This window comes from Sporothrix brasiliensis, assembly GCF_000820605.1.
Source record: "Sporothrix brasiliensis 5110 chromosome Unknown Cont18, whole genome shotgun sequence".
NCBI classification, from domain to species: Eukaryota; Fungi; Ascomycota; class Sordariomycetes; order Ophiostomatales; family Ophiostomataceae; genus Sporothrix; species Sporothrix brasiliensis.
Genome location: NW_024467137.1, coordinates 374,269 through 398,076, shown reverse-complemented (window position 1 = coordinate 398,076; position 23,808 = coordinate 374,269). Strand labels below are relative to the sequence as shown.

Below are 23,808 nucleotides of genomic sequence, written 5' to 3'. Positions count from 1 at the left end.
TTCTTTTACTGTTGTACTCTCGTCTCATCGACATGAGCAGACTCAGCCGCACCTCCAGTGCTAGCTCCGAGTCCTACACTGCAATTCCCTCCTCTCTCGAGTCGCATCATCATCAAGCAGGCATGCCCTCCTACTACCATCACGGGCGCATCGGGTCCCTTTCTGGCCCAGGCGTGGCCTCCACCAATGGTGCCGTCGGCTACTATGACCAGCTTCCCGAGGGCGTGTCGACCTCGACGGCCGGCACGCTCGGCAGCAACGCCATGGCTGCCGTTGCCTCCTACCAGCAGCAAGAGCCCTTTGCCGTCGGGCCCCCCTTGACACTCGGCGGCAACCTCCCCGGGACCGTCGTCACCAGCAACGGTCGCCGCATGTCGCGAAGTGGCGCCCGCTCGGCCTCGGCAAACTTCTCTGTTCAGCCCACCGCCACGGGCGGCGGTGGCAGCGGCCGGGCGTCCTCCAGTGCCTGGACCCCGCAAGACGACGACGCCCTCCTCCAGGCCCGCGCGCGCGGCGAAAACTGGTCGCAGATCCAGATCCAGTTCCCCGGCAAGACGCCCAACGCCTGCCGCAAGCGCCACGAGCGCCTGATGGAGCGCCGCAACGCCACCAACGACTTTGACGCGCGCAAGATGGAGCAGCTGGCGCGCGAGTACATGCACATGCGCCGCGAAATGTGGACGCCGCTGGCGCAGCGGACGGGCGAGAAGTGGACGACGGTGGAGCAAAAGTGCATGAATGCCGGGCTCAAGAACCTGCAGGGCGTGTCGCGGTCGTCCTCGCGGCGGCTGCGGATCGAGCAGGGGTACGTCGGTGTGGGGGGCCTGCCCGCCTATGCCGGCGACGAGAACCTGCTGGGCACCAGCATGGTCGTCGGCAGCAATGGCCACGCGCACCTTGTGGCGGGGAGTGGCGTTGATGGCGTTGGCGGCGGCGGCGGTGGTGATGGCGGGGCCGGCGGTGGTGACAACTTGATCGACGGCCACGGCTCCCCAGGTGGCAGCACAGGCAGCAACGTCGGTGCCGGCAACCGGTCGGTGTCGGGCGGAAGCAACAGCAGCACGGTGTCGGTGCAGACGACGCACCACATGCAGGCCCCGTCGCGGCGGCACGCGCATTCACATTCCCACTCGCACAGCTACTCCCACCTCCAGGTGCCATCTTCGGCGGGCAGTCCCGGCGCGGTACCCCAGCAGGAGGTCGGCTCGCCTGGTGCCACATATCCGGACTACTACACCACCGCAACCTCCACGGGCTTCTCGGCCGGCGCTGGTACAATCCCATCCACCGGCAGCGGCGCAGCCATGGTCAGTCCCTACATGGGCCATCACCAGCACCACGGCCATCCAGGACAGCAGCCGGCCCACCACAGCCACCGCCTGTCGCCCGATATGGGTATTGACGCGCTGCTTCACCGGCGGTGATCAGCACACTACAATTTCATTTGTCTGTTTCTACGCTCTTTCATTTGTCTCGTCATTTTTGTGCGCTGGTTTCTTGAAGTTTTAGTGCTTCCTATGATTTCCGGGAATTGTGTTTGTTATTTTTGGGTCTTTGGGTCTTGGCGGCCATTTTGGAGAGACGGCGTTTACATGCATTTAATGAGAGCAAAACAGGACAGGTGCTCTGGCGTTTACGACGATCTGGTTGGTTGGTCCCTAATTCCATTGCTACGTACAGTTATTTAAACAATGCAATTTACTTTTACTACACCCGAATCTGAACCAATTTGACAAGATCTTGAAACATCCGACAACGTGCACACCATTATTCAGTTCTTGAATTTTAATTTGTGTATTCTAGTCGTTTGCAAAGGATATTATTTCCGAGAAATCTCACGACGGTACAAAAGTAAAGGGTATAGTTACAACGTTGCCGGTTAAATCGATGCAGGATAATGGCAGCTAGGCCAACGGTGTCAAATCGATCACACAAAAAAGCTCGCTTGGTCGGCGTTGAGAAGAGTAAAATGCCTGAACCGACTGCTGATATCCACTCAAAAGCAGTAGAAACATAACAGCTAAGATTAGGCATGATCATACTTGTGTATACTAGATGGTCGTTCTTTGTTGTTACCATGTAAAGCGAGGAGGAGGTTGATATTAGCAATCTATCGGAGCTGTGTTGTAGTGAGAAAGGAAAGAGTGAAGGCCCTCGAACCACATCTCGGCATATCCCCTGAGAGGAATCCGCACCCACGTCATCGTAGGAGTATCTGGCCGCCGCGAGGTTACGATTTCTGTTAGATGTGAGCTTGTTTTCCCTTCGCAAGAGTAGCCGAAATATAGCGCATCCACGTCCAACAAGCTGATCGGCTTGCCAACATGGTCCAGGCGGAATTCACCAAGGGCGACATGTGGCCGGCTTTCGTCGAGGTATTCGAACAGGAGACCGCAGATCATAAAGTGGCACTCCAGGTAGAGTTGCTGTTTGTATGATGGCGTGGCACGGACTGCGCCATCGAGGCAAACAGTGGAGGCAAAGTACATGCCCGCGGACGAGAAGCTCGGGTCCTGGAGAATCCTGGCGGGCTGGACAGCGGGGTGACTCGCAGGATTGGCATCCTCAAAGACAAGTCGCTGTACGCCACGCGGCGAGGCGTTGTAGTGCACGCGTGTTGGCCTGTCGCTCGGTAAACTGCAGATATGCCGGAAGCGTAGGTGCTGGAAGTGGTCATGGTATTGCGGCAGATCTGGCCCAAGGACCATATCTCGGCCGCGGTTGGTCCGAATAAGGAGGCCCATGTGGTTGTCCTGGCCTCCTCGGCGGCCAAAGACCTCGGCGAGACGTTCCCCTTTCGCCAGCGGGAAATAGATGAAGACGCAGAACCCAAGGAACTCGGGGATGTCGTACTGGTCGTAAAACGACAGGTCCTTCTCGTTACCGTAATGAGCACGCAGGCCCAGTAGATGACCAAACCAAAACGCAGAATAGCCTACTACACGTGGAGCATTCAAAACAGTCGATTCCATGTGCCAGTCACCCCATTCTTTGTCCATGCGGCCGGACGGCGCGTAGTCCACAAAACGCATGGCCGCGATCCTGGACGGCGTCATCGGGGCTCGCCAGACAACAGACTTGGGCGGTGGTTGGTATTGCCCGTCGCTGGGTATGCAGGCTTCACCGCCTATTGTAATATGCCGAATCTTTAAGCCCTATCGTGATCACCGCCTTTGTTAGCAAAACTAGAGTAGTCAGGGATAGTCAGGGAGAGCCGCCCAAGGCAAGACACAAGACTCGGATGCGGCACTCACATCTGTAACCGCCCGTAGCACTTCTCCTTGCTGGATTGGTACCATCCTCCACCACATGTTATCCCGTCCATCGGCCGTGTTCACGGACGCGACGGTCAGCGCAGAAAGGTCGCGCTTCGACGTAGCAGCCACCAGCTGCCGGATGCCAAGATAGTCTTCGAGCACGTACAAAATTGTGTAATCTGACACTTTCCTTTCATCCACAAGTCGCGCAACAGCAGGAGCATTGTCGTATCTGGGCCCATCGTCATCGGCCGGAGGTGTATTCGTCAGGCGCTCGATATATCGCACACCCTCGATGTACATGTAGTGCGCCCAAATGTCTCGTGTCATGTCTAGCTCCACGTTGCTGCTGTTCCTCCTCTGCCACAGATCGATGATGCTGTACACAGCGCACATACGGACCAACTCGTCGGTCGCCACCATATGCCAGACTTCTAGCGGGAGACGGGCGGACGGGTACAGGCTGCGCAGTTTTTTGCACAGAAAACGTCGTATCCGGTCCCGCCGACGTTGGTCGTCCAGGAACGACGGCTTGAAAGTGTAGATTGCGGCTGCGGAGAAATCGTCAGCGCCCCATGCGGGCATCTCGGGACCCCATAATCCAAGACACGTCTCGTGGTAGGCGGCTGCTGGTCGCTGGCCCTCGTCGGGTGCATCGCAGTCATAGCGGAAACAGATCTGGATGCCGGCGTCTTCGTCTGTCTCGCAATAATTTGTAAACAAGTAAGGATATGGCTTTGAGCGATGGCCACCAGCATCTGGATAGAATACACGAAAAAAAAGTTTAAAGGGTGGAAAGAAATCGTTAGATATGTTCACGATGTCGAAGAGGAGTTCATGAAACTGCTGGACGAGGGAACGGAGAAAGGCACGAACCGGTCACCACTCTGTCGCCTTTCTCGAAGAGGAATCGACACAGTCCACATCGCGCCCGGACAATGTAGCAGTCGAGCGCATCCTCCTCGCTTTCGCCATCTGTGCTGTCGGACATGATGTGTATTGTCGTCCTGTGGTATGTACCTCGGACGTTGCTTGTTTTTTGGAAGTCAACAGGGAAACATGACAACGCGTGCCGATAGTTGCTGGCTGGATACGTGGGGGACCAGTGGCTCCTGACCACCGTAGCGGGTGATAACGGGGCGTCACTGCAGGTCAGGAGGGCACAGGCACAATGGCGCACGGGACAAGGCTGGCATGCCTGTAGAAATGCAAGACAGGACATAGGGATTGGATGTAACAAAATTAAGAAAACGGAACAATTATCCAGCCAAGATGCTCCTTTTGATGCCTACCAACCACCTGCTATCGTACAATGCAAACAAACACCTGCTCATATGTGACAGTCCCTCTACTATGCAATAATTATTGGTCTTCATGACGGTATAATATAGCTCTGCTATTTGGATGTCGGCGAGGCAGCCCCTGGCACGACGGCCGGGACAGACCCCGTCTTGACCTCGTCCTCCCAGAGGTAGTCGTCGTCGTCGTCGTCGTCCAACTCGTCGTCGTCGTCCAGCACGGGCTGTCCAAACACACTCTGGTAGACGCGCGTCCACATGCCCTTCTTTTGCAGCAGGGCCAGCACCATCAGCGCGGGCAGGTGCCACACGCTCGCCCAGAACAGCCGCCGCGCGGAGCCCTGGTGGCCCTCGAAGCGCCAGAACTGGTACGCCTCGCGCACCAGCCACACGTTGACGGGCAGGCTCGTGACAGCGAAGCTCCACGACGTGACGTTGGCAAGGCACAGCCCGACGCAGATGGGCAAGAACGCGGCGGCGTACCGCAGGGCCACGCGCCCGTTGCGCGCCGGATTCACCCACGCCAGCATCCGCAGGCCCGCCCGCTGGTACTCGTGCCGCACGGCCCACGACAGCGCCATAAAGTGCGGGAACTGCCACGCAAACAGCAGCGCGGCCAGCAGCCAGCCGCCGGCGCTCGAGCCGTCGGGCGCAAACAGCAGCTCGCGGGCCGACGACGTGGCGGCGGACTCGCCGGCGGCCGCGGCCCAGCCCATGAGCGGCGGGATGCCGCCGACGAGGGCGCCGACCCACGTGTTGAGGACACTCAGTCGCTTCATCGGGGTGTAGACGCCGGCATAGAGCGCAATGTTGGCGACGCCCAGGAACGCCACCGTGGGGTTGACACCCCACTGCAGAGCGGCCACGCCGGCCACGCCGCAGCCCACGGCAAACAAGAGCGCAGCGCGGCGGCTGACGAGCATGCGCACGAGCGGCCGGTTGCGCGTGCGCGACATGCGCGCGTCCGTGTCGGGCTCGTACAGCATGTTGAGTGCATTGGCGGAGGCCGAACAGAGCGCGGTGCCCGTTGTCAGAAACAAGAGGGTCAGCGGCGAGAGGGAGGGCGTCGTCTCGAGCAGGCCGTTGGTCAAGAAGGACGGTACCGGGTACAGCGCATACGGCGCCATGGCCGTCAGCACGACAAGCACGGTCAGTCGCGGCTTGGCGAGCGAGAGCAGCGACGATGCCAGGCGCCGAATCGATGTTGTGGGCTGGCGAGCGGCCATGTCACTGAGGATGGCGGAGGCGTTTTCGGGAAGGTCGGAAGGAGAGGAGGGGGCGAAGTGGGAGGCGGAAGAGGTTTCTTCGGGGGAGACGGCCGAGGGGGGCACAGTCGAGGACGAAGTGGACGACGCAGCAGCAGCAGCAGCCAGTTTGGCTTGCCGTCGTGCGGCTTGGCGCCGGCGATGTGGAAGGGCCTCGGCGTTGGCGTGCGGGTTGTGGGGGGTGGGGGAGTTGGAAAGAGACGATCCGGGGCTGAGGCCGGCCACACGGTCCATGAGCGTATTGGACAGGAAGTAGCTCTTCTTCAGGTGCTCGTCTTGGAATGGCGTGGCGTTGTCGCTGTTTGAAGAAGCAGATCCGTCACGCTGTCCACGGCCTCCGGCTGTTGCCGAAGCAGAGGGTGCCCGTCGTGACGTCGAAAAGCCATGGTGGCGGTGTAGAGGTCGTAATAATAACTGCGGCGCGTGTATTGTCTGTGTTTGCGGCCGCGCCGGCCACACCTGTCGGCATGTGCCTGTATTTGCTGCCGTCCGCAATGTCAGGTTCGATGCGACAGCGCATCCGCCCTTGCGGAGCAGAGGCAATACTTGGCCTGGCGGCGGCATTGTTGTCTACACGCCACGGCCGCGACGACGCATTCTCTCAAGAGAATTGGAGGAAGCGACGGATGCTGGTGGGAAAGGCAGTTGACAAGAATGTGTGGTCGTGAGATCAGGTCGTGGTATGATCGCGGTCGGCTTTTGCGTCGCTTTTTTTCCCTTTGGCCATTGGGAAGCCCAACCGCACGAACCCCGCTCCGCCAATCAGATAAGTCCGTCCCATGCAGCTGCCGATGAAAGCTCCGGAGTGGGGCCATTGGATGCAATCGAGACGTATTATTGGCTAACCGTTAGCAAGACCGTGTCAATAGCCATAGTTGTGGCGGGGGAAAGCCATGTGTAAAGCGACCCAAGGCCATAAATTGAGTAGTGCAGTTAGCTTCCTGTCCAGCATCCTCGAGTCGAGCAGACTGAAGGAAGGTGCGAATGTACAACTGCCCTTTTCAGCTAGGAAAACCACAAGATTTTGCAAAATTCAGGGGCTTAATATCTGTACTTTTTTTTCTTGTCCTTTTCCAATTTCCAGCTCCAATGTCGCTGCTTTCTGACATCATCACATTCAACGCGCGGCGGTTTGTTTGTTTTCAAACTGCGCCCTCTCACCAGGCCGGCTAACAGGATAGCGGAGCGACAGTTGACGGCACGGCTGAGGCTGCCGAAGCCGTCGCTTTTTGTCGACTCGCTCGAAGCCAATATGGCCGTCGAAAATATGAGTATGTCTGTTTATCTGTGGCCAAAACAACCGTGGTCAAGTTGGCTGACTTTATTTGTAGCCCTCAAGCCGTTTGTCCTGTTCGGCGATGATCTCATCGGACGGAGTGGTGACAGCAAACAATACGGTATCTCGTCAATAGCATTGGCCGTTATGGCCCATAATGTGCTGTCTTCTAACCATACTAGATCTCGCCTTGGGGCTTGAATCCCACTCGCCTGCTAGACTCTTGCTCTCCCATCGAGCCAAGTTCTTTCTCTGCCAGGTTGCGCAACGCCCTCGCAGTGGCGGCTCAACTTTGCAAGTTTTCCTTCTCGGCCGCAATGCTACGGCCTCCTATCCTGCTTTGTGAAGAGAATGCTGTTCATCTGCTGGTCCGTTTTCGTCAAAATAAGAGCGTTGCAATTGTTGTAAGTCGTTAGCGCCACTTCTTCAGGCCTGCAATGGCCAACAAAGACAACAACCAACAGATGAATCCTTGCGACCCTGGCGCCTAAGCGGCGTCAAAACACAGCCCGGCTTTGGATCAATATTCTTGATTCATTTCTTTCAGACGTGCTACTTTCCAACGCTGCACCCTTAGATGGCAGAGAGCGTTCACCTCAGCCCTGTGTCCGCATCGAGCCCGAGGATCGCTTCCCAATCTGAAGCCGCTTGACAACAGCAGAGCAAAACAAAGAAATTACCAACTGGGCTTCGACGCAACCGGAATACAAGTCTCCTATAGTTTGCTAAACTGTCCGTCTTGGGAAATTTTCTTCGCCCAACATAACCTCTTGAGGCACAACCGTTCCTTTCTTTGTGTGGTGAGATACATTCCACCATCAAAGGGATGGAAGAATAGATGGAGATCAATTCTAGGCGTCTTGTGGCACGCAAATGGCCTTGTTTTTTTTGAAGATGAGAACCGGTAAGTATGTTCTACTTTGTGCCCGCAGACCTTATTTATCTTGGACCTTCATTCTGTTCTTCCTCTACTTTATGCGCATCGTGTCCGTTCGTCTATGTTTCACTTGTGTCTTATTTCACAAATTCTCCCGGAGAACAATTTACACTTCCGAACATCCCTCTCGTTGCCATCTTAACCAATTACCCCAATCCACATTTCGTTATTCATCGTCAGCATGTTCTGGTGGCCCTCGTTTTCCACGCCGCAGTCCAAAACTAGTGAGATGGGCGTCGAGTTTTGTGACGGCATCAGCGGTCTGCCCCCGCCGTCGCCGACGTCCTCGCCTCACCGCCGGCGGTCATCCATCCGTTCTGATGACCCTGACTTTGTTGAGCTCGTTGCCGCACTCCGAGCTCGTCTGGAAGACCAGGACAACCCTGTGACCTTGCAGGAGCTTGCCATGCAAGCAGGGCTCTCGCAGAACGAGCGCGATCTGTTGTTTGCCGTCTCTCGTGACCAAAACGCGGTGCTGTACCGGCTGCAACAAGAGCACCGTCAGTTTTATACGAAGCGACGCCTGCAGATGGCCCCTTCTGACGGTGGCTTTTGCCTTCCTGCCGCCACGCCTCTCAACCGGACACATGTCGAAGCCATGACGCTTGCTATGTCCTACTTTGGTGTTCCGGTGCCGCCACTGGAAGTCAGAGATGACTTCAATAGCACCGATAACACCAACGGCGCCGATATTTCCCCGATGCCGTGGGGGGACTCGGATGCATTTTCGGATTCGGACATCACAGAGACGGGCGAAGACCAAGACCATGCGGAGCCCGTCACTTTGACAATTCCTGCGAGAACTGCTCCTCGTCTTCTTGGCGGTGCAGAGGTGGTCAAAAGAATGAAGACAGTCCGTGTCGGGTCGTTCGGCAAGACATTTTCGGTGCGGACCACCCGTGCATTCTTGTACGGCTACCAAGGTGCCGTTCGTTTTGACTTGGCAGACCCCATGACGTTTGTTGACGCCGTGTTCCGTCTCATGGGTGCGACCCAGAAAATCAGCATCTCTCTGTTGAAAGGGTACGTCGGCGGATACCATGCAGCAGTCGTCCAAGAGACTTACCACGGCCTCAGCCAGCATGGGCCCGATGAGGGTTCGGGTCCCTTCGCGTTTGACAAGATCCGCCTATCGATCCTAGAATCGCGCCACGGCCGCAGAGAAATTCCCGACAAACGCGAAGACGATGACGGTTTACTCGTACCATTCGTCCATGCCCCTGACCAGCAGCTTGCCGACCTTTGGCACTGGCGACCATCGCCCTACCTGGTAAAATGCATCGTCAACGGGTCGGCGTTGAGCGGTCGCAGGGAAGACTCTGGAGATGCTGCGTATCTGCCCATCCACATTGAATACCGCGAGAAGATACGTATAGGATCTCCGAATGTCTACACGGCGCGCTATCGGCTGGGCTCCAATCAATATGGTCGCTGGATGCAGGTTGCAGCACGCATTCTCACACCCGGTGCCGGCCACGCCCTTGCTTCGGGCACACCCGGTTCCATTGTGGCCCACTCACGCATGGGTTTGCACGATGGGGGTTGGCGGTCTGGCCCAGCGGCTCCATTCGTTCCCTTCACAACCTATGGCGGCCTCGGTTTTACTTCTGCACATTTTCAGCAAGTTGCCGATTCGCTGGCCGGCAACTTATTTAAATCGACCTATGACGGTATGGACCGCCATTCGCGGTACGCGACATTTGACATGGAGCCATTGCCCCGATGGACAGTCTGCGTTTTCTTGCCAGGCCTAAGCAGCGATGCGTCTGAAGCAGTCGGACCTGAAGTCACCGACAGCGAACCCATAAGTGGCATCCAGGAACATTTTCACACTACACTGGCTCGCTGCATTGACCGCGTGCTGACAGCTGGCACCACCGCCGAGGAGCGCCGCCTTCTCAAGGATGTGAACGTTTGGTCTGGGGGCGCAATTTGGGACCCCGCAGCATGGTTCGTGACAGTACCGGCACTGCCAACCTCTGGCTCGTCGCTGGAGCTGACCACAACCGGGTACCGTGACCCACCATCCATTGTGTCAATCCAGCCTAACTACTCGACATACACGGCTCACGTGGAGAGGCCAGGCGACAAGACCGCCTCCTTTGCCTTTGAAATTGATGGCCCGTATGAGACGTTCTTTAACGGTGTTAAGGCCATCCTGGGTGCCATCCATGACGACGCCAACGATCCAGACTACGAGGAGTACAAGGAGTACCAAGACAAGCGGTTTTGCACTAGTGTCGAGAGCAAACGTGATCTCAATCACATTTGGATTCGCCAGCGCGACGGCAGCAACCGGCCCGAATTCTTGCTGTCTGCTAAGACGACGGAGAACGAGTGGCAGGCTGTGTGCAACCAAATTGTCGGGCCGGAAGTCTGGGTGACGCGTGAAAAGGAGGCCGATTGGCATGAAGCGGACATATACCGGAAAGGGATCTGGGGCTACCAGGATTCATACAAAAACTTGGAATCGATGCCGTACAGCTACGGACCACCACGCAGGTCTCTGTTCGCAAGCATATCCTCCACTCCAACAACCGTGGATGGTACCGACCCAGAAACGGACTTGGCGTCCTTAAACATCTGTTCATCCTGTTTACACAAGTTTGCGTTCCACGACACCATCGAGGACAAGCTGCGGCACATGGTGGAACAACACAGCATCCTGAAAAAGGAGCAGGGTGTGTCCCAGTTGGGCGCAGAGGCAGAGGTGCCCACGGACAGAAACAGACCGCTCCGCAGCCGCAGCCGTACCCCTAGCAAAGTCGATGCGAACGACGATAGTGTGTTCTCGGGTGCGTCTGCAGGCAAGAAGCGCAAGCGGGCGACGGCACCCAAAGTCGCCGATCCATCCTACAAGCCACCAAAGGGGGAAGAGGAGGATGATGCCGAGGAGGGAGAGGAGGGTAAGGAAGAGGAGGAGGAGGTTGGCCGAAGAAAGAAGGCCACGCCAAAGAAAAAGGCCGGCGACCCCTCCTACCATCCTGGGAAGAAGGAAAGTGCCGCTGGGGACGAGGACGATGACGACGATGACCAGCTCCGACAGTCGGCCGTGCCCGAGTACGACCGCGACCCGACCGACCCGACGGGCAAACAGCTGCGTGTCATTCGCGAAGCGCGTGGACGGGCGGCCAAGGCAGTGCGGCTGCGACAGGACAAGAGTGCAGCGCCTGTAGCTGTGACCATTGCCAAAGCATCACTGAAGGCAAAGGCAAAGGCAAAGGGAAAGGGAAAGGCCGCAGAAGCCGTGAAAACGGCCGGCTCGGCCGCTAGCACCCTGAGACGAGGGCGGTCGCGGAACACAACGCCGGCTCTGGAGGCTTGAAAAGCCGTAGTGGCGGCCGCGGACGCGGGTGTAACGTGGTGTAGCGCGGTGTAGGGCAGCGCACAGCGGCGCTCGGGTGCAGCCGACAGCCGTGGTAGGCGCGGATACGGGGCGGGTCTTGAGCAAGTTTCTTTGGTTGTTCGGGTTTCTAGCACAACTAAATTGTATTTCATGCTAATTCGTACCTTGATGACCCGGTTTTTAGAACGAACCTTCGTATTTATTTCCCGTATTCGAAGTTTATTTTGTCCATTTCACGTCTGGCCTGTCCGATGGTGGCGATCAATACAAGTGAGAGCCCTGTAATGTTAGTGATTGATGCATTGATACAGTGGCTGTAGTGCAGACAAATAATATTTTATGAGCACATCGTCTGTTAGCAAAAGCTGGCCATAAAAGTGACGTGAATGTATTGGAACTGAACCGTTGAATTGCATCGCAAACTCTTTTCTGGCCGACAGCCTCGCTGGTCAGCCGGTGGCCGTCTCGTATTCGCAGCCGCCCAGGCGCCGCGCCAATTTCCACTCATTCCAGGCCTAGTTTTTCCACAACCTATTCCGCGCCACGCTAAAGACACTGCGACACCGCGACACGCCGACGTCATGAGACCCATCGGCCAGCGTCGGTCTACCGTCCCCGTTGGAAAGTGCGACTGTTGGCAAGACCAGTACTGAGACTCTCCTGCCAATTAAGTAAAAATTACGTTCAAAACACCCTATCGGGAAGGCGACAAGTGAACGTGAAGTGCTATATCGGACGTCCTTGCCTTTTTCTCTATTTGATCAGGTACCTCGACAGCTCCTTCCATATCGCGCCTCGCTTCACCGTCTGACCGTGCACATGCTTCGCGTGACCTCAGCGCCCTGTAAGATCCACTCTGTCTCTCATCTCCACATCTCAAGTAATTACTCCGTACAGAACACTGCACCTTGTATCACCACATTTATTTCGTCTCGTCCATTATCAACTCTGTCAAATCAGGTTCTTCCTTCTTGCATATGACGAGCCAGGGACAGGATGCAGGTTAAAGCACCAGACCGAAGCTGTATGGGTGAGTCTCGAGCAACGCCGCGTCGCCAATAATACGCCGTCCGTACGCGCTGTATTCTGTCAGCGAACACCGAGACAACAAGCCAAAGGTGGCACGAGCACCAACACGAACGCCGTCTGTCCGATAAGACATCCGCGGTCGTCGGAACTGGTTTATGTGTTCAAAATAGTTTTTCTAGCCGGACTCTGACCAGCGGCACTGCCCTTCGCACCTTCCCTCCCATCAACCAACGGCTGTCGCCTGCCCTGCCGGCATCTTTGCTGTCCAAAGCCTATCCCATCCCTTGCACCTTCCTCACAGCCACTTTGATCTGACAACGCGCCTTCCTGCCTTGGCCACTCGTCACGACTCCCTACTTCTTACCTATTTACTTATTTACCTATTTACTCTTCCAATCTCTCGCCCATCTAATTACTTCAACCCAACTTCTGGACTGATGAACTCGCCAAGCGAGCACAAAACAGAGCGATGGCAGCAAACACAACGCCAAACGCAGTGCGAATAGCAAACCGCTTGCATATCTCATCGTCGCGGTCACTATGTAGCAGGACTTCAATTGCGCAAGCTACTGCTGTTCGACAGCAACCATTTGCCTCTTTCTCAGCCTCACCGACAATACAAAAATCACAGCAATCTTTCCGCGATGCACCCCGGAGGCTACAGCCGCTTGGACAGCTGCCAGCCCTATTTACCACATCCACTCCACTCCCGCCACTAATACACAGCGGTCGGAGATACGCAACGGACACCCACAACAACAAGCCAACCGGCCAAACAAATCACGACAGAAATCACCACCAAGGACGCGATGAATCAAACAGCAGCTCTCATGATGGCCCCAGACGCAACGACCAGGGCAAGTTCACCCTCTACGCTGGCGTGAGCCTTGTGTCTGTCCTTCTTGCCCTCTCCCAACCGCTGTCCCTTGTCCACATCGGCCACCACGACGAGCACGACAGCGGACACGCCCATGATGGCTCAAAGGATATCAACACAGGCGATGCGCCGCCTCCACCGCCGCCCTCTACCAGCGGCGACCAGCGGGACCCGTCGTTGCCGCGCTTCCGCCTCGCCGACGTCCGCAAACATGACGCCAACTCGGGTAGTCCCTGGGTCACGTCTGGCGACAAGGTCTATGACATTACCGACTGGGTTGCGGCTCACCCGGGCGGCGATGTTATCCTACGAGCCGCCGGCCACTCTATCGATCCGTACTGGGCCATTTTTACCATCCACAAGGCGCCCCATGTCCGGGAAATCTTGGACAGCTACCTCATCGGTTTCGTCGATATGCTCGACCTAGACACCAGCGGCCAGCCCAAGATTGCCGCCGGCGAGGCCGTCGAGGACCCGTTTGCCGACGATCCGACGCGTGATAAACGGCTCGTGGTCTTGACCCAAAAACCGTGCAATGCCGAGCCCGCGCCTCCCCAGCTTACTCGTGACTTTACCACGCCCAACGAACTGTTCTATGTGCGCAACCACATGTGGGTCCCAGTCGTCGAGGGCGCTGAGGCCGACCAGCACAAACTGACAGTCGAGCTGCCGGACGGCGACGTGCGTGCGTACACGCTAGACGAACTTCGCACGCGGTTTCGGCCGCACAAGGTGACGGCCGTGCTGCAGTGCTCGGGCAACCGGCGGAGCGACATGACGCGGGCGGTGGGCAAGACAAATGGTCTGCAGTGGGGCACCGGTGCCATCAGCAACGCTGTGTGGGAGGGCGTGCTCCTGCGGGATGTTTTGGCCGATGCCGGTCTGCGCGCAGCTCGAAACGACGGCCGGCCAAAGGCGGAACATAAAAACAACAACGACAGCGACGATGTACCACCAGACGGCTTGCACGTCCAACTTAACGGCATGGAAGCCTATGCCGCCAGCATCCCGCTCCCGACGGCGCTCGACCCGCGCGGTGAGGTCTTGTTGGCCTATGCCATGAACGGTGAGCCCTTGCCGCGCGACCACGGGTACCCGCTGCGCGCCATTGTGCCTGGGTTTGTAGCCGCCCGGTCTGTCAAATGGCTGTCCAAGATTGTCGTGTCGGACGAGGAGTCGCCGAGTCAGTGGCAGCGCCGGGACTACAAGCTGTTCGGCCCCAACGAGGGCGCTGCGCCCGACTGGGACCGGTACCCGGCGATCCAAGAAATGCCCGTGACGAGCGCCATCACGGGCGTATGGGTCGGCCAGAGCGCGATCAACAAAGCGATCAAAGACGGCAGTCTCCCGCAGAGGGAGACACCCACACCATCACCCGGCCTAGGCAGCCGTGCCGCGCCTGGCGTGCGCGACCTGGCGGCGTGGCAGGCGGAGTGGAAGCAGCAGCACGCCAGCCCCAAGGACAAGGACGCGACGCCTGTCACGGCCACCGGCTACGCCTACTCGGGCGGCGGCCGCGAAATTGTGCGCGTGGACGTTAGCGTCGACGGCGGGCGCACGTGGGACCAGGCGACGCTGCTGGACCAGAAGCAGGCCCGCTACGACGACGAGACCGACCGCCAAAAGGGCAACATTGTCGCCCGCGGCCGGCGCGACTTTGCCTGGAAGCGGTGGCGGTACGACGGGCTGCTGCTGGGCGGCGACGCGTCGCCCGCCGAAGTTGTCGTCAAGGCCACCGACAACGCGTACAATACGCAGCCGGAGCGGCACGACGGGATTTACAATGTGCGCGGCAACCTGGCGACGGCGTGGCACCGGGTGACCATTGAACGAAAAGGACGTAAGGATGCAGTCCTGCACGGCTGTGGTTTTGACAAGGAGTGCAAGAAATAGACGACGCAAGTCAGCAAACCCCCAAATAACTTTAATAATTTATACAATTCGATTCTATCAAGCTTGTAGCTCTGCATTGTGTATTTGTGTTTATTGTATGGTGATTAATATACAGACAAAGGAAAGAAATAAAAAGTACAAGCACAAGAGGCTCGGCCTTTGGCCCGGGCCACTCCTCGCAGGGCAATTGCTTATTCGTCATCCTCCTCTGTCTCGGTAAAGTACTCAAAGTCGTCCGGCACGACGGCCTCCTCGTCGCCCTCGCCGTCCTCGTCCACCGCCGTCAGCACACCCGCCGCGGCGGCGGCGCCGCTCTCGCGGATCGCGGCGTGCGTCGCCTCGTCGAGATCGTCCATGTCGTCGAGGCCCAAGCCGCCCTCGGCGCCGAACATGCCACCAAAAAGTCGTGCGGCGTTACGCGCGGCCTGGGCGTCACTGCCACCACCGTTGGGGCCACCGGCACCAGAGGCACCCGCCGCGCCGCCACGGCCGGCCCGGCCTGCGCCTGCGGCACCAAGCAGATCCGTAATCGCGCGGAGATCACCAGGGCCGCCTCCCAGGGCCTGCGTGAGGTCGCGCATCATGCCTTGGCGGCCGCCCGCACCGCCGGCACCGTTCGCACCCGAACCGCCGGCACCAGCGACAGGGGCCTTCTCAATGGTGACCTTCTTGAGCTTCTCCTCAATGAGGTCTTTGGCCGCGCTGGGGTCGGTGTCAATCAGCAGCAGCGGGCCGCCCGTCGGCTTTTTGACAGGACGGTAGCGGCCGGCCGGGAAGCTAATGTACTTGAGCTGGCCGGGCAGCACGCGGGACATGTTGAGGATGTCGTAGCCGACCTTTTCCTTTTCGGCCTTTTTCTTGGTCTCCTTGTCGTCCTTCTTCTCGTCCTTGTCATCCTTGTCGTCCTTTTCGTCCTTGTCGTCCTTGTCCTCGTCCTTCTTTTCCTCCTTGTCTTCCTTGTCCTCTTTGGGCTTGTCCTCGTCGACGTCCATCTTGTCGTCGGCAACGGCCGACTCGTTTTCGGCCGCGGCCGCCGCCTTGGCCGCTGCTTCGGCCGCTTTGGCCGCAGCCATGTTCGAGATGGCGGCGGCCACCTTGGCGCTCGGTGGCGCGGGCGGCTGCGTGTCAATGTCCATGCTCTCGCGGCGCGCGGCGCGCTCCTTGCGCTGGGCGCGGCGCTTGGCCTGTGCGGTCGTCGACAGAATGGCCGTGGCGATCATGGCGGGGCCCTCCTCGGCCTTGACCTCCTGCTCGGGCGGGTAGTCGAAGAGGCTGGGCCGCGTCGCCGAGTGGAACGAGAAGCTGGGGATCTCGAGCTCGTGGTCCAGGCCAATAATGGACGTCGGGCTGAAACTGAGCGACAAAAAGTGCGTAAAGGGGAACCAGTACCAGTACTGGGTGAACACGGCCATGCCGACAATGCCGGCCATGTTGAGGTTGCCCGTCTGCGTCTGCAGGCCAATGGTGCAGTTGCGGCCGCCCGCGTCGATGATGCCGAGCGCCAGCGACGCACCAAACTTAGTCATGGCGTCCTCGTGGCGATCCCCCACCACCTTCTTCAGGGTCTTGCGAATGGCGGCGACCTTGGGGTTCATGGCCTCGTTCTGCTGCACCAGAATCATGGCCAGCGCAATCAGCGCGCCCTGGCGCACAAAGTCCGTGGGGTCCTTCATCATGGGCTCCAGCAGATCAATGGCCTCGTCGAGGCCGGTGCCGGCGCACGAGATGCCGAGGGCCATGGCGGAGCCGTAGCGCACGTGCGGGTTGTACGACTCGGACAGCAGCTCGACCATGCGGGGCACGCTGCCGGGCTTGCGGAACAGGATGAAGCCGACGCTCATGACGGCAATGCGCCGCACGTCGTCGCTCGTGTCGCTGACGGCGGTGTGCAGCAGCTTGCGGATGGCCTTGTTGCTGCCGGTGCCGCAGTAGGCCAGGGCCTCGGTCAGGATGCCGCCGTAGCGCAGCGTCGGGTCCGGGTCGTTGAGCAGCGCGTCAACCATGCTGTCCGCGCTCTCCTGGCGGCCGAACATAATGAGCGCCATGCCGAGGGCGCAGCCGCGGATGATCTTCTCGTGCGAGGTGTCGTGGGCGTACGCAAACATGGCCTGCAGGGCGGCGGCGTTGCCCGTGCCCAGCATGATCAGACCCATGGCCAGGCCGACGGCCTCGCCGTTGAGGGCCGAGTCGGTCTGCAGGACGTTCTTGAGGCTCTCAAAAATCGCCTCGTCGCCCGTGGCCATGCCGGCAATGCCCAGGCCGAGCGCGCCACCGTGCTGGATGTACTCGTCCTCGGCACCGGCAAAGACGTTCTTGAGGTAGTCCAGGGCGTCGGCGCCGTGGTTGGCATGGATCAGACCGTAGGCGTACAGCGCACCGCCCTGGCTGAAGGGGCTGCCCTGGGTCAGCTGGCCGATGCGCGGCATGTAGGGCTCGAGCAGCTTGCGGGCCTGGGTGATGTTGCCGCGGTGGATGACACCGAGGGCCGCGGTGGCCGTGAACTTGGACCAGTTGACGGCCTTGCCGAGCCACTCGAGGTTGTCGCGGAAGAACTTGTCGTGGGTGGTGCCGGCGTTCATGAAGGCGTTGCAAAAGGTGACGGCGGTGTGAAAGATGGAGTTGCGGCCGTCGAGGGAGTCGCGCACGCGGTTCAGGATGCTGATGTCGGCGTGGTTGTTGCGGTACAGGAACTCCACGTTGAGCTTGGTGGTCTTGGTGCCGACCAGGATCTCGCGAATGTTGGCGTAGGCCTTGACCTGCTCCTCGTCGACGGTCGTCTCGGACACGGGCGCGGTGGCCGTGCTCTTGTCGTCGTCCTTCAGCAGCGCATCCGACTCGGCCGCGTCCTCGCCGTCCTCGTCACGCTCGCCGTCCTTGTCCTTCTTGGCCTCCTCGGTCTTCGACTCGGCGTCCTCCTCCTTGGCCGGGGGCGGTGCCGGCAGGGCCTTGATGACCTTGCCCAGGAACTCCTGGGTGCCGTTGTCGTAGAGGTCGAAGGCGATCTGGTAGGCGATGGCCAGCGACTCGCGGTTGTCGACCTCCACGAGCTGGCGCAGCAGATGCGTGGCCTCCTCGTCGGAGTTGAGGTAGACAACGCACTTGGCAATGGCAAAGTAGTCCGGGTTGGGGATGTCGCTCAACAGGTCAAGGATGAGGCGCAGGATCTCGGTGCGAAAGCTGCGCTCCTGCACAATGTCCATGCAGATGCCCAGCACGTACTCCATGAGCTCGTCGGCCGGCGCTGGCTCGGTCGGCGCCGCAGCCTTGCCCTTGCCACCGGCCGCCGCCTTGGCGTCGTCGCTCGCGCGCTTGATGACGCGGCGCAGCACCTCGAGGTTCTTGGCCTCGACGGCAATGCCAACAACCTGGCGGTAGCGGCCATCCTTGAGGCAGCTGGCAAAGAGATGTTCAATGACGTGCTCGAGGGCCGTCTTGGTGGCCTGGTCGGGCAGGGCAATGATGGAGCCGGAGCGCGGGGCGCCGTCCTTGGCCACAGCGGGCTCAAAAGATGGGTCGAAGATGGTGTTGTCGACGGAGTCGCGCGACAGCAGGGACTTGGAGGGCAGGGTCGACTGGGAAAAGGGCGTGGTGGGCGAGAGGAGGGTGGAGCTGTCGAGGCCGCCAAGGGCCGTCTCGAGGGAGGGGAGGTCGGTCTTGGCCTGCAGGGCGGGGCGGTGGTCGGCGATGCAGCCGGCAATGTACTGGTCGATGCACTTGGAGATGATGGTCTGCTCGAACTCGCCGGGGCTGTCGAGCTTGAAGAGGTCGCCGGCGGCAAGGGCAAAGGTCATGCTCTCGCTGTAAGCCTGCAGGTGGTAGTAGACCTTGGCGAGGACGAGGGCGGCGAGCTGGCGTTCGGGGAAGTCTTCGTCTTCGTAGAGGGCCTCGCTGGGTTCATTAGTAGGTGCCGGGGGAACGTGCAAAGGTGAAGGGTCAAAAGCCTACATTTGGCTGACGGCGCCAGCGACTTCCGTCCAGACGGTGTCGATGTCATCGTTGAGCGTGTTGAGGGCGAAGACCTTGAGCTCGGGCTCCTCATCGGCCAGGAAGCCGAGCACGCCCGTGGCGGTGATGAGGCCAGGCATGGCGGTAGGGGGAGGGGGAGAAGCAGAGGTGGCTGTCTTTGTTGTGGTTTGTTGTGACGGCGATGTGTGATGTGACGATGCAAAAGAATCGAAGATGTGATGTGGCGAATTATGGCGAGAAAATTCTGCAGATGCAAGAGAAAACGACGTCGGAAAGGATCCCAACCGCACAATTGAAGCCAGCAACGACAGTCGGAGGAGTCTGTCGATGGTCGATGGTCGATGGCGGGAAGGATGGAGATGCGAGGTTGCGCGTGTTTTGGTGGGAAATGAGGGCTTAGGTGGGCATCGTCAGGAGAGAAGCCAGAAGGCAAAAGGCAGAGCAACGCGCCAGGTAGCTTCCACGTCAGGCACAGCTCTGCCTAGACGACGCACTTTGACGCAAACGGCCCACAATTTTGTCCGGCAAGGTCACGTGCTTTCAAAACACGGTATGGACCCACATGCAAGGACACTCTGGTCGCCGTCTCCACTTTTATGGCTTGCTGTTTGAGGCTCAAGATGACGGTGATATCACGAGAAAAACACAAGTATTAATGGAGCCGTCAAGTTGGTTTTGGTGAGCAAGATCCGCGTCACATTGTGGTGTTTAAAAAAAAGTACATTGGGCAACTCCGCAGCTTCGAATCCACAGTTTAGCCTCCCAGATCCTTGGATGTCCACCCCATGACGGAGGCTTGAGGAAATTACTAGCTATTTTATGATTCTTTCTTGGAGGGGGGGTTGGTGGCATCTTCTGTGAACTGATTTTTCTTTTTAAAGATTCTGACAGAAGCTTTTATGATACTATTTTTTGGATATTAATTTTCTTTTTTTTTCTTTTTTTTTTCTTTTTTCTTTTTTTGTTTAACAATTCGAAATTAAATTATTCCATGAAACTGAATATGAAATATAAACTAATCATGTCAAATATTAAATACCCCTGATTCAGTAACACAGACAACTCTGCTCATAAATCAGTTTATTCATACACGTCGTAAAGGCAATTAAACCAAATTCATCCAAACCAATCGCCGAATCAACAGGTTCCCATCCTACTCATCGTCACCTGCACTTGCTGTGGCTGTTTGACTCGTCGTTGCCTCTGCTGCCGCCGCCGCCGCTGCTGCAACGGCTTCTGCTGCGGTTCCGGTGCCCACGGCCTGCTGCACCAGGGCGTAGCACTGGTGCGGGTGCTCAAAGACGTGCCACTTGTCCTTGGGCACGCCTTCAAAGGCCTTGTCAAAGCGGTCCGGGTCGTTCTTCTCTTCCATGCCGAGGGCGGCAATGTCGGTGACTTTGCGAATGAGAATCAGGCCGACCCAGCCGGGGAAGGTGCGGTAGATCTCGCCGTAGGCCTCCGGGTCGCTCTGGGTGGAGTCGCCGATGCAGACAAACGTCGTGTCGGGCAGCCAGCCGTGGATTTTGTGCATGCGGTCGACCTTGTAGGCCTGGGTGCCGAGGGTGAGGGTGGACAGCAGGCCGGAGACACTCATGAGGGTGGCGTCGCGCAGGACGAGCATGCCGTGCGGGTAGAACTGGCGGCGGAAGCCGTGCAGGAAGGGGTAGAGGTTGTAGGGCGAGGCCGACAGGTAGAAGAAGGGGGCGGCGTCGCCCATGCGCGCCTGGATATACTGGTAGAGCGGGGGCATGCCCTCGATGGGCGTGGCCGGGTCGACAAAGGTCTTTTGCAGGATGCCAATGGGGTCGCTGGTCTGCGTCAGCTTGATGGTGTCGTCAATGTCGGAAATGACGCCCCAGTGCCTTTCGCGCAGCGATGTATGGCTTGCGTCGCCGGCGCCGTTCGTCTTGGCCGTGTAAAACGTCTGCATCTCCAGCATCCCGTTGACGCCGGCCGGCACCTCGGCACGCGTCGGCACCAGCGCGCCCGGCTTGGCGCCCGGCAGCCGGCGGACGTCGCTGCTCAGGCCGTTGCGGCCGCCGGGGCTGAACAGCAGCCGCCAATCCTCGCCGTGCAGGGCGGCCACCTGGCGGCCCGGCAGGATGTCCTGCAGGAACGGAACGATGCGCTCCTCAATCGTCTTGAGGGCGGCGTCGTCCAGGGCCCCGCGCCCCAGCGTGTCCGCGACGGCACGCACCGCGTCGACAACCTTGCAGGTCGGGTGCTGCGCCATGACGGCGACGACGTACTCGGCCTGGTAGTCGCCCGTGGCGGCGTCGACAAAGGCGACGTTGTCGAGCAGCCAGACGCAGTCCTTGTCCGTGATCGGCTGTGGTGCCGGGTTGCGCTTGCCGAGGTAGCTCAGGAGGTCGGCGACGCGCGACGACTGGGCCGACGCCTTGGAGACGGACTGCAGGAGGCGGCCGCCCGATGCGAGCAGGGCCGAGGGCCGCAGCGACAGCGGCGCGCCGTCCTCGGCGCCTCCGGTAAACCCCCAGGCGCTGCTGCGGTCGGGCAGCGCCGCCTCCAGGTCGGCAAACTGCCGCTGCTGGCGCGTGAGCAGCTGCAGGCGGTAGGCGTTGGCGGCGGACGGGTGGTGGCGCTTGGCGATTTCGGCGATTTCGGCCTCGGCGGCGGCGCTGAGGCGGTGGACAGCGCGGGAGGCCGCGTTGGTCAGTGCCTGGCGCTTGGACTGGTCGCCCTCGCCGGCAGAGGTGGACGAGGACATGTCGAGCGGGGGGTAGAAGAGCTGTTTGATTTGGTTATTTGGAACAGCCACAGCGAGGCTGCCGAGATGATGGTTGCTGTGCTGAAGTGCTAACGGCAGGTCACTGGGGAGTCAAAATACGACGAGGACAAGCGACGTTGAAATGTGAAAGTAACGAGTTGGGATGCCAGAGTAGGGGTGAATCACAAGGCAGGGGTAGGTGTGCGATTTATCAGCTCGTTATCGTGTTTTCAGCTTCTTCATGCGACGACGTTTCAAAGCTGAAGGGGACACTTCTTTTACGAGGAAGGGCGGGAACGATAAATGTGAATATGAATAAAATAAAACTGAAGGATCTCAGATGGTTCGAGCTGAACGTATCAAATATTGCATATCACATCGACTGGGATTTGGACTTTTTGATGCTACGTTTTCCGTGTACGCAGGAATTACCACACCTTCTTCCTGGCACTCCGTCAGCTGACAGAATCGGTGTGCTGCAGGAAACGGCACCATCGTCTGCCATGCAGCAGCTGAGATGCATAGGCTGTGCGTAGGGCCGAGGGCAGACGGAGGGGGAGGGAGGAGGGCCAAGAAAAATAGTGACGATTGGGAGGAGGTTGGGGGTTTTGGGGAGAAGAGATTCCCAGCTGTGAGCGTCATAAGCGGGGTTGTGGAGGGGGAGGACTTGCAGGGTTGCTTCGGACAAGGTGTGTGATGGCTTTACTCTCAGATCATAATCCCTGTCAAGTGACGGAGGCTATTCTGTCGATCGTCGGCTTTTTGCTGGTCGTTTTCACTAGCTATCGAAAAGTCAAGGCAGCGAGGACGTGTCGACGCTCGCTCTGGAAAATGGGTGTGCACATCATGGCGGCAGGGTCGGGGTCAGGCTGCTCAATCACACGACAGCCTTTTGACTTGGGGTTGTGACGTTAATCCAAGGAAATTGTGTGGCAGCCTTGTTCTACCTCGCCTGTTTTGGTTTGTGGGCGAATCAGAATGCGGGAATACGAGACCCTCCACGGCCACCAGTATGCTGTGCTTCGTCTTCTTCATTGTCCATGCTGTTAGATTCATTGCTCGTTTCGTCGAGTCTCTATTTTATGTCTGTCTCACATTTCGAGTGTCTTCACTCGTGGTGTCGTTGCTGTGCCTGCGTCGAGGACAGTGTACAGGTTTTGCCTGCTGTTGAATGCCCTTTCTCGTCTTTATGTCTTTGTATCTTTCTTTTTTATTTGTCTTTTGTCGTGTTCTGCGTCCTCCTGTCCGTCGCAACACCCCTTCGGTCGGCCTATTGCCGAATAATCATGTCCTTCCGGTCCTGGCCCGTGCCAATGTACGCGACCTTGGCGCCGACAAACTCCTCGATAAACGAAATGTACTTTTGCGCCTGCGCGGGCAGCTTGTCCCAGTCCCGCACGCCGCTCGTCGACGTCTGCCAGCCCTCGAAATCGGCGTACTCGACCTCGTAGGTCTCGAGCTCGCCCAGGTCGGCCGGGAAGGTCGTGCGCTTCTGGCCGTCGGGCGTGACGTAGGCCGTGGCCACGCGGATGGTGGCAAAGGTGTCGAGGACGTCGAGCTTGGTCAGGTTGATGGTCGTGTAGTGGTTGACGGCCATGGAGTACTTGAGGACGACCAGGTCCAGCCAGCCGCAGCGCCGGCGGCGGCCGGTGGACACGCCGATCTCGCCGCCAATGTCCTGCAGCTTGGTGCCGACGTCGTTGAGCTGCTCGGTGGGGAAGGGCCCGCCGCCGACGCGGGTGGTGTACGCCTTGACGACGGCAATGACGTTTTTGAGGCTGAAGGGGCTGAGGGCCAGGCCCTGGATGCAGCCGCCCAGGCTGGTGTTGGACGACGTGACGTAGGGGTACGTGCCGTAGTCGATGTCGAGCACTGCAGTCGGGGGTGGTTAGGGGGGAAGGGCGTGGGGGGGGGGGGGGGGGGGGGAAGTGGGGGG

At 58.8% G+C, this 23,808-nt stretch overlaps 8 protein-coding genes across 8 annotated transcripts in view; 3 read left to right on the top strand and 5 right to left on the bottom strand.

Moving 5' to 3' along the window:
• Window positions 1-32: 32 nt before the first annotated feature.
• Window positions 33-1,424, top strand: SPBR_01709 (myb, DNA-binding protein; the record flags this gene model as incomplete). The annotated part of the gene is made up of 1 exon (XM_040760019.1): window positions 33-1,424. One exon carries the CDS (start codon window positions 33-35, stop codon window positions 1,422-1,424), a length of 1,392 nt encoding a protein of 463 aa, XP_040619083.1.
• Window positions 1,425-2,102: 678 nt separating this feature from the next.
• Window positions 2,103-4,248, bottom strand: SPBR_01434 (uncharacterized protein; the record flags this gene model as incomplete). The annotated part of the gene is made up of 3 exons (XM_040759745.1): window positions 2,103-3,077; window positions 3,255-3,955; window positions 4,134-4,248. 3 exons carry the CDS (start codon window positions 4,246-4,248, stop codon window positions 2,103-2,105), a joined length of 1,791 nt encoding a protein of 596 aa, XP_040619082.1.
• A 405-nt stretch (window positions 4,249-4,653) lies between these two features.
• On the bottom strand, window positions 4,654-6,384 carry SPBR_01559 (protoheme IX farnesyltransferase; the record flags this gene model as incomplete). Its single annotated transcript, XM_040759869.1, has 1 exon — window positions 4,654-6,384. One exon carries the CDS (start codon window positions 6,382-6,384, stop codon window positions 4,654-4,656), a length of 1,731 nt encoding a protein of 576 aa, XP_040619081.1.
• A 525-nt stretch (window positions 6,385-6,909) lies between these two features.
• Window positions 6,910-7,297, top strand: SPBR_09098 (uncharacterized protein; the record flags this gene model as incomplete). The annotated part of the gene is made up of 4 exons (XM_040767224.1): window positions 6,910-6,950; window positions 6,997-7,091; window positions 7,152-7,224; window positions 7,279-7,297. 4 exons carry the CDS (start codon window positions 6,910-6,912, stop codon window positions 7,295-7,297), a joined length of 228 nt encoding a protein of 75 aa, XP_040619080.1.
• A 917-nt stretch (window positions 7,298-8,214) lies between these two features.
• Window positions 8,215-11,358, top strand: SPBR_01275 (uncharacterized protein; the record flags this gene model as incomplete). Its single annotated transcript, XM_040759586.1, has 1 exon — window positions 8,215-11,358. The coding sequence occupies one exon, from the start codon at window positions 8,215-8,217 to the stop codon at window positions 11,356-11,358; it is 3,144 nt and encodes a 1,047-aa protein (XP_040619079.1).
• A 4,011-nt stretch (window positions 11,359-15,369) lies between these two features.
• SPBR_01228 (26S proteasome regulatory subunit N2) lies at window positions 15,370-19,263 on the bottom strand (the record flags this gene model as incomplete). Its single annotated transcript, XM_040759539.1, has 2 exons — window positions 15,370-19,066; window positions 19,124-19,263. The coding sequence occupies 2 exons, from the start codon at window positions 19,261-19,263 to the stop codon at window positions 15,370-15,372; spliced, it is 3,837 nt and encodes a 1,278-aa protein (XP_040619078.1).
• A 1,034-nt stretch (window positions 19,264-20,297) lies between these two features.
• Window positions 20,298-21,872, bottom strand: SPBR_01629 (actin filament organization protein app1; the record flags this gene model as incomplete). Its single annotated transcript, XM_040759939.1, has 1 exon — window positions 20,298-21,872. The coding sequence occupies one exon, from the start codon at window positions 21,870-21,872 to the stop codon at window positions 20,298-20,300; it is 1,575 nt and encodes a 524-aa protein (XP_040619077.1).
• Window positions 21,873-23,142: 1,270 nt separating this feature from the next.
• The window catches only part of SPBR_09076 (adenylosuccinate synthase), a gene marked incomplete at both ends in the record, with an annotated part of 2,006 nt that continues 1,340 nt past the window's right edge, over window positions 23,143-23,808 (bottom strand). The window contains one exon of the mRNA XM_040767202.1: window positions 23,143-23,744. Within this exon, the coding sequence (XP_040619076.1) occupies window positions 23,143-23,744 (602 nt within the window). The remainder of the gene's footprint in view (window positions 23,745-23,808) is intronic.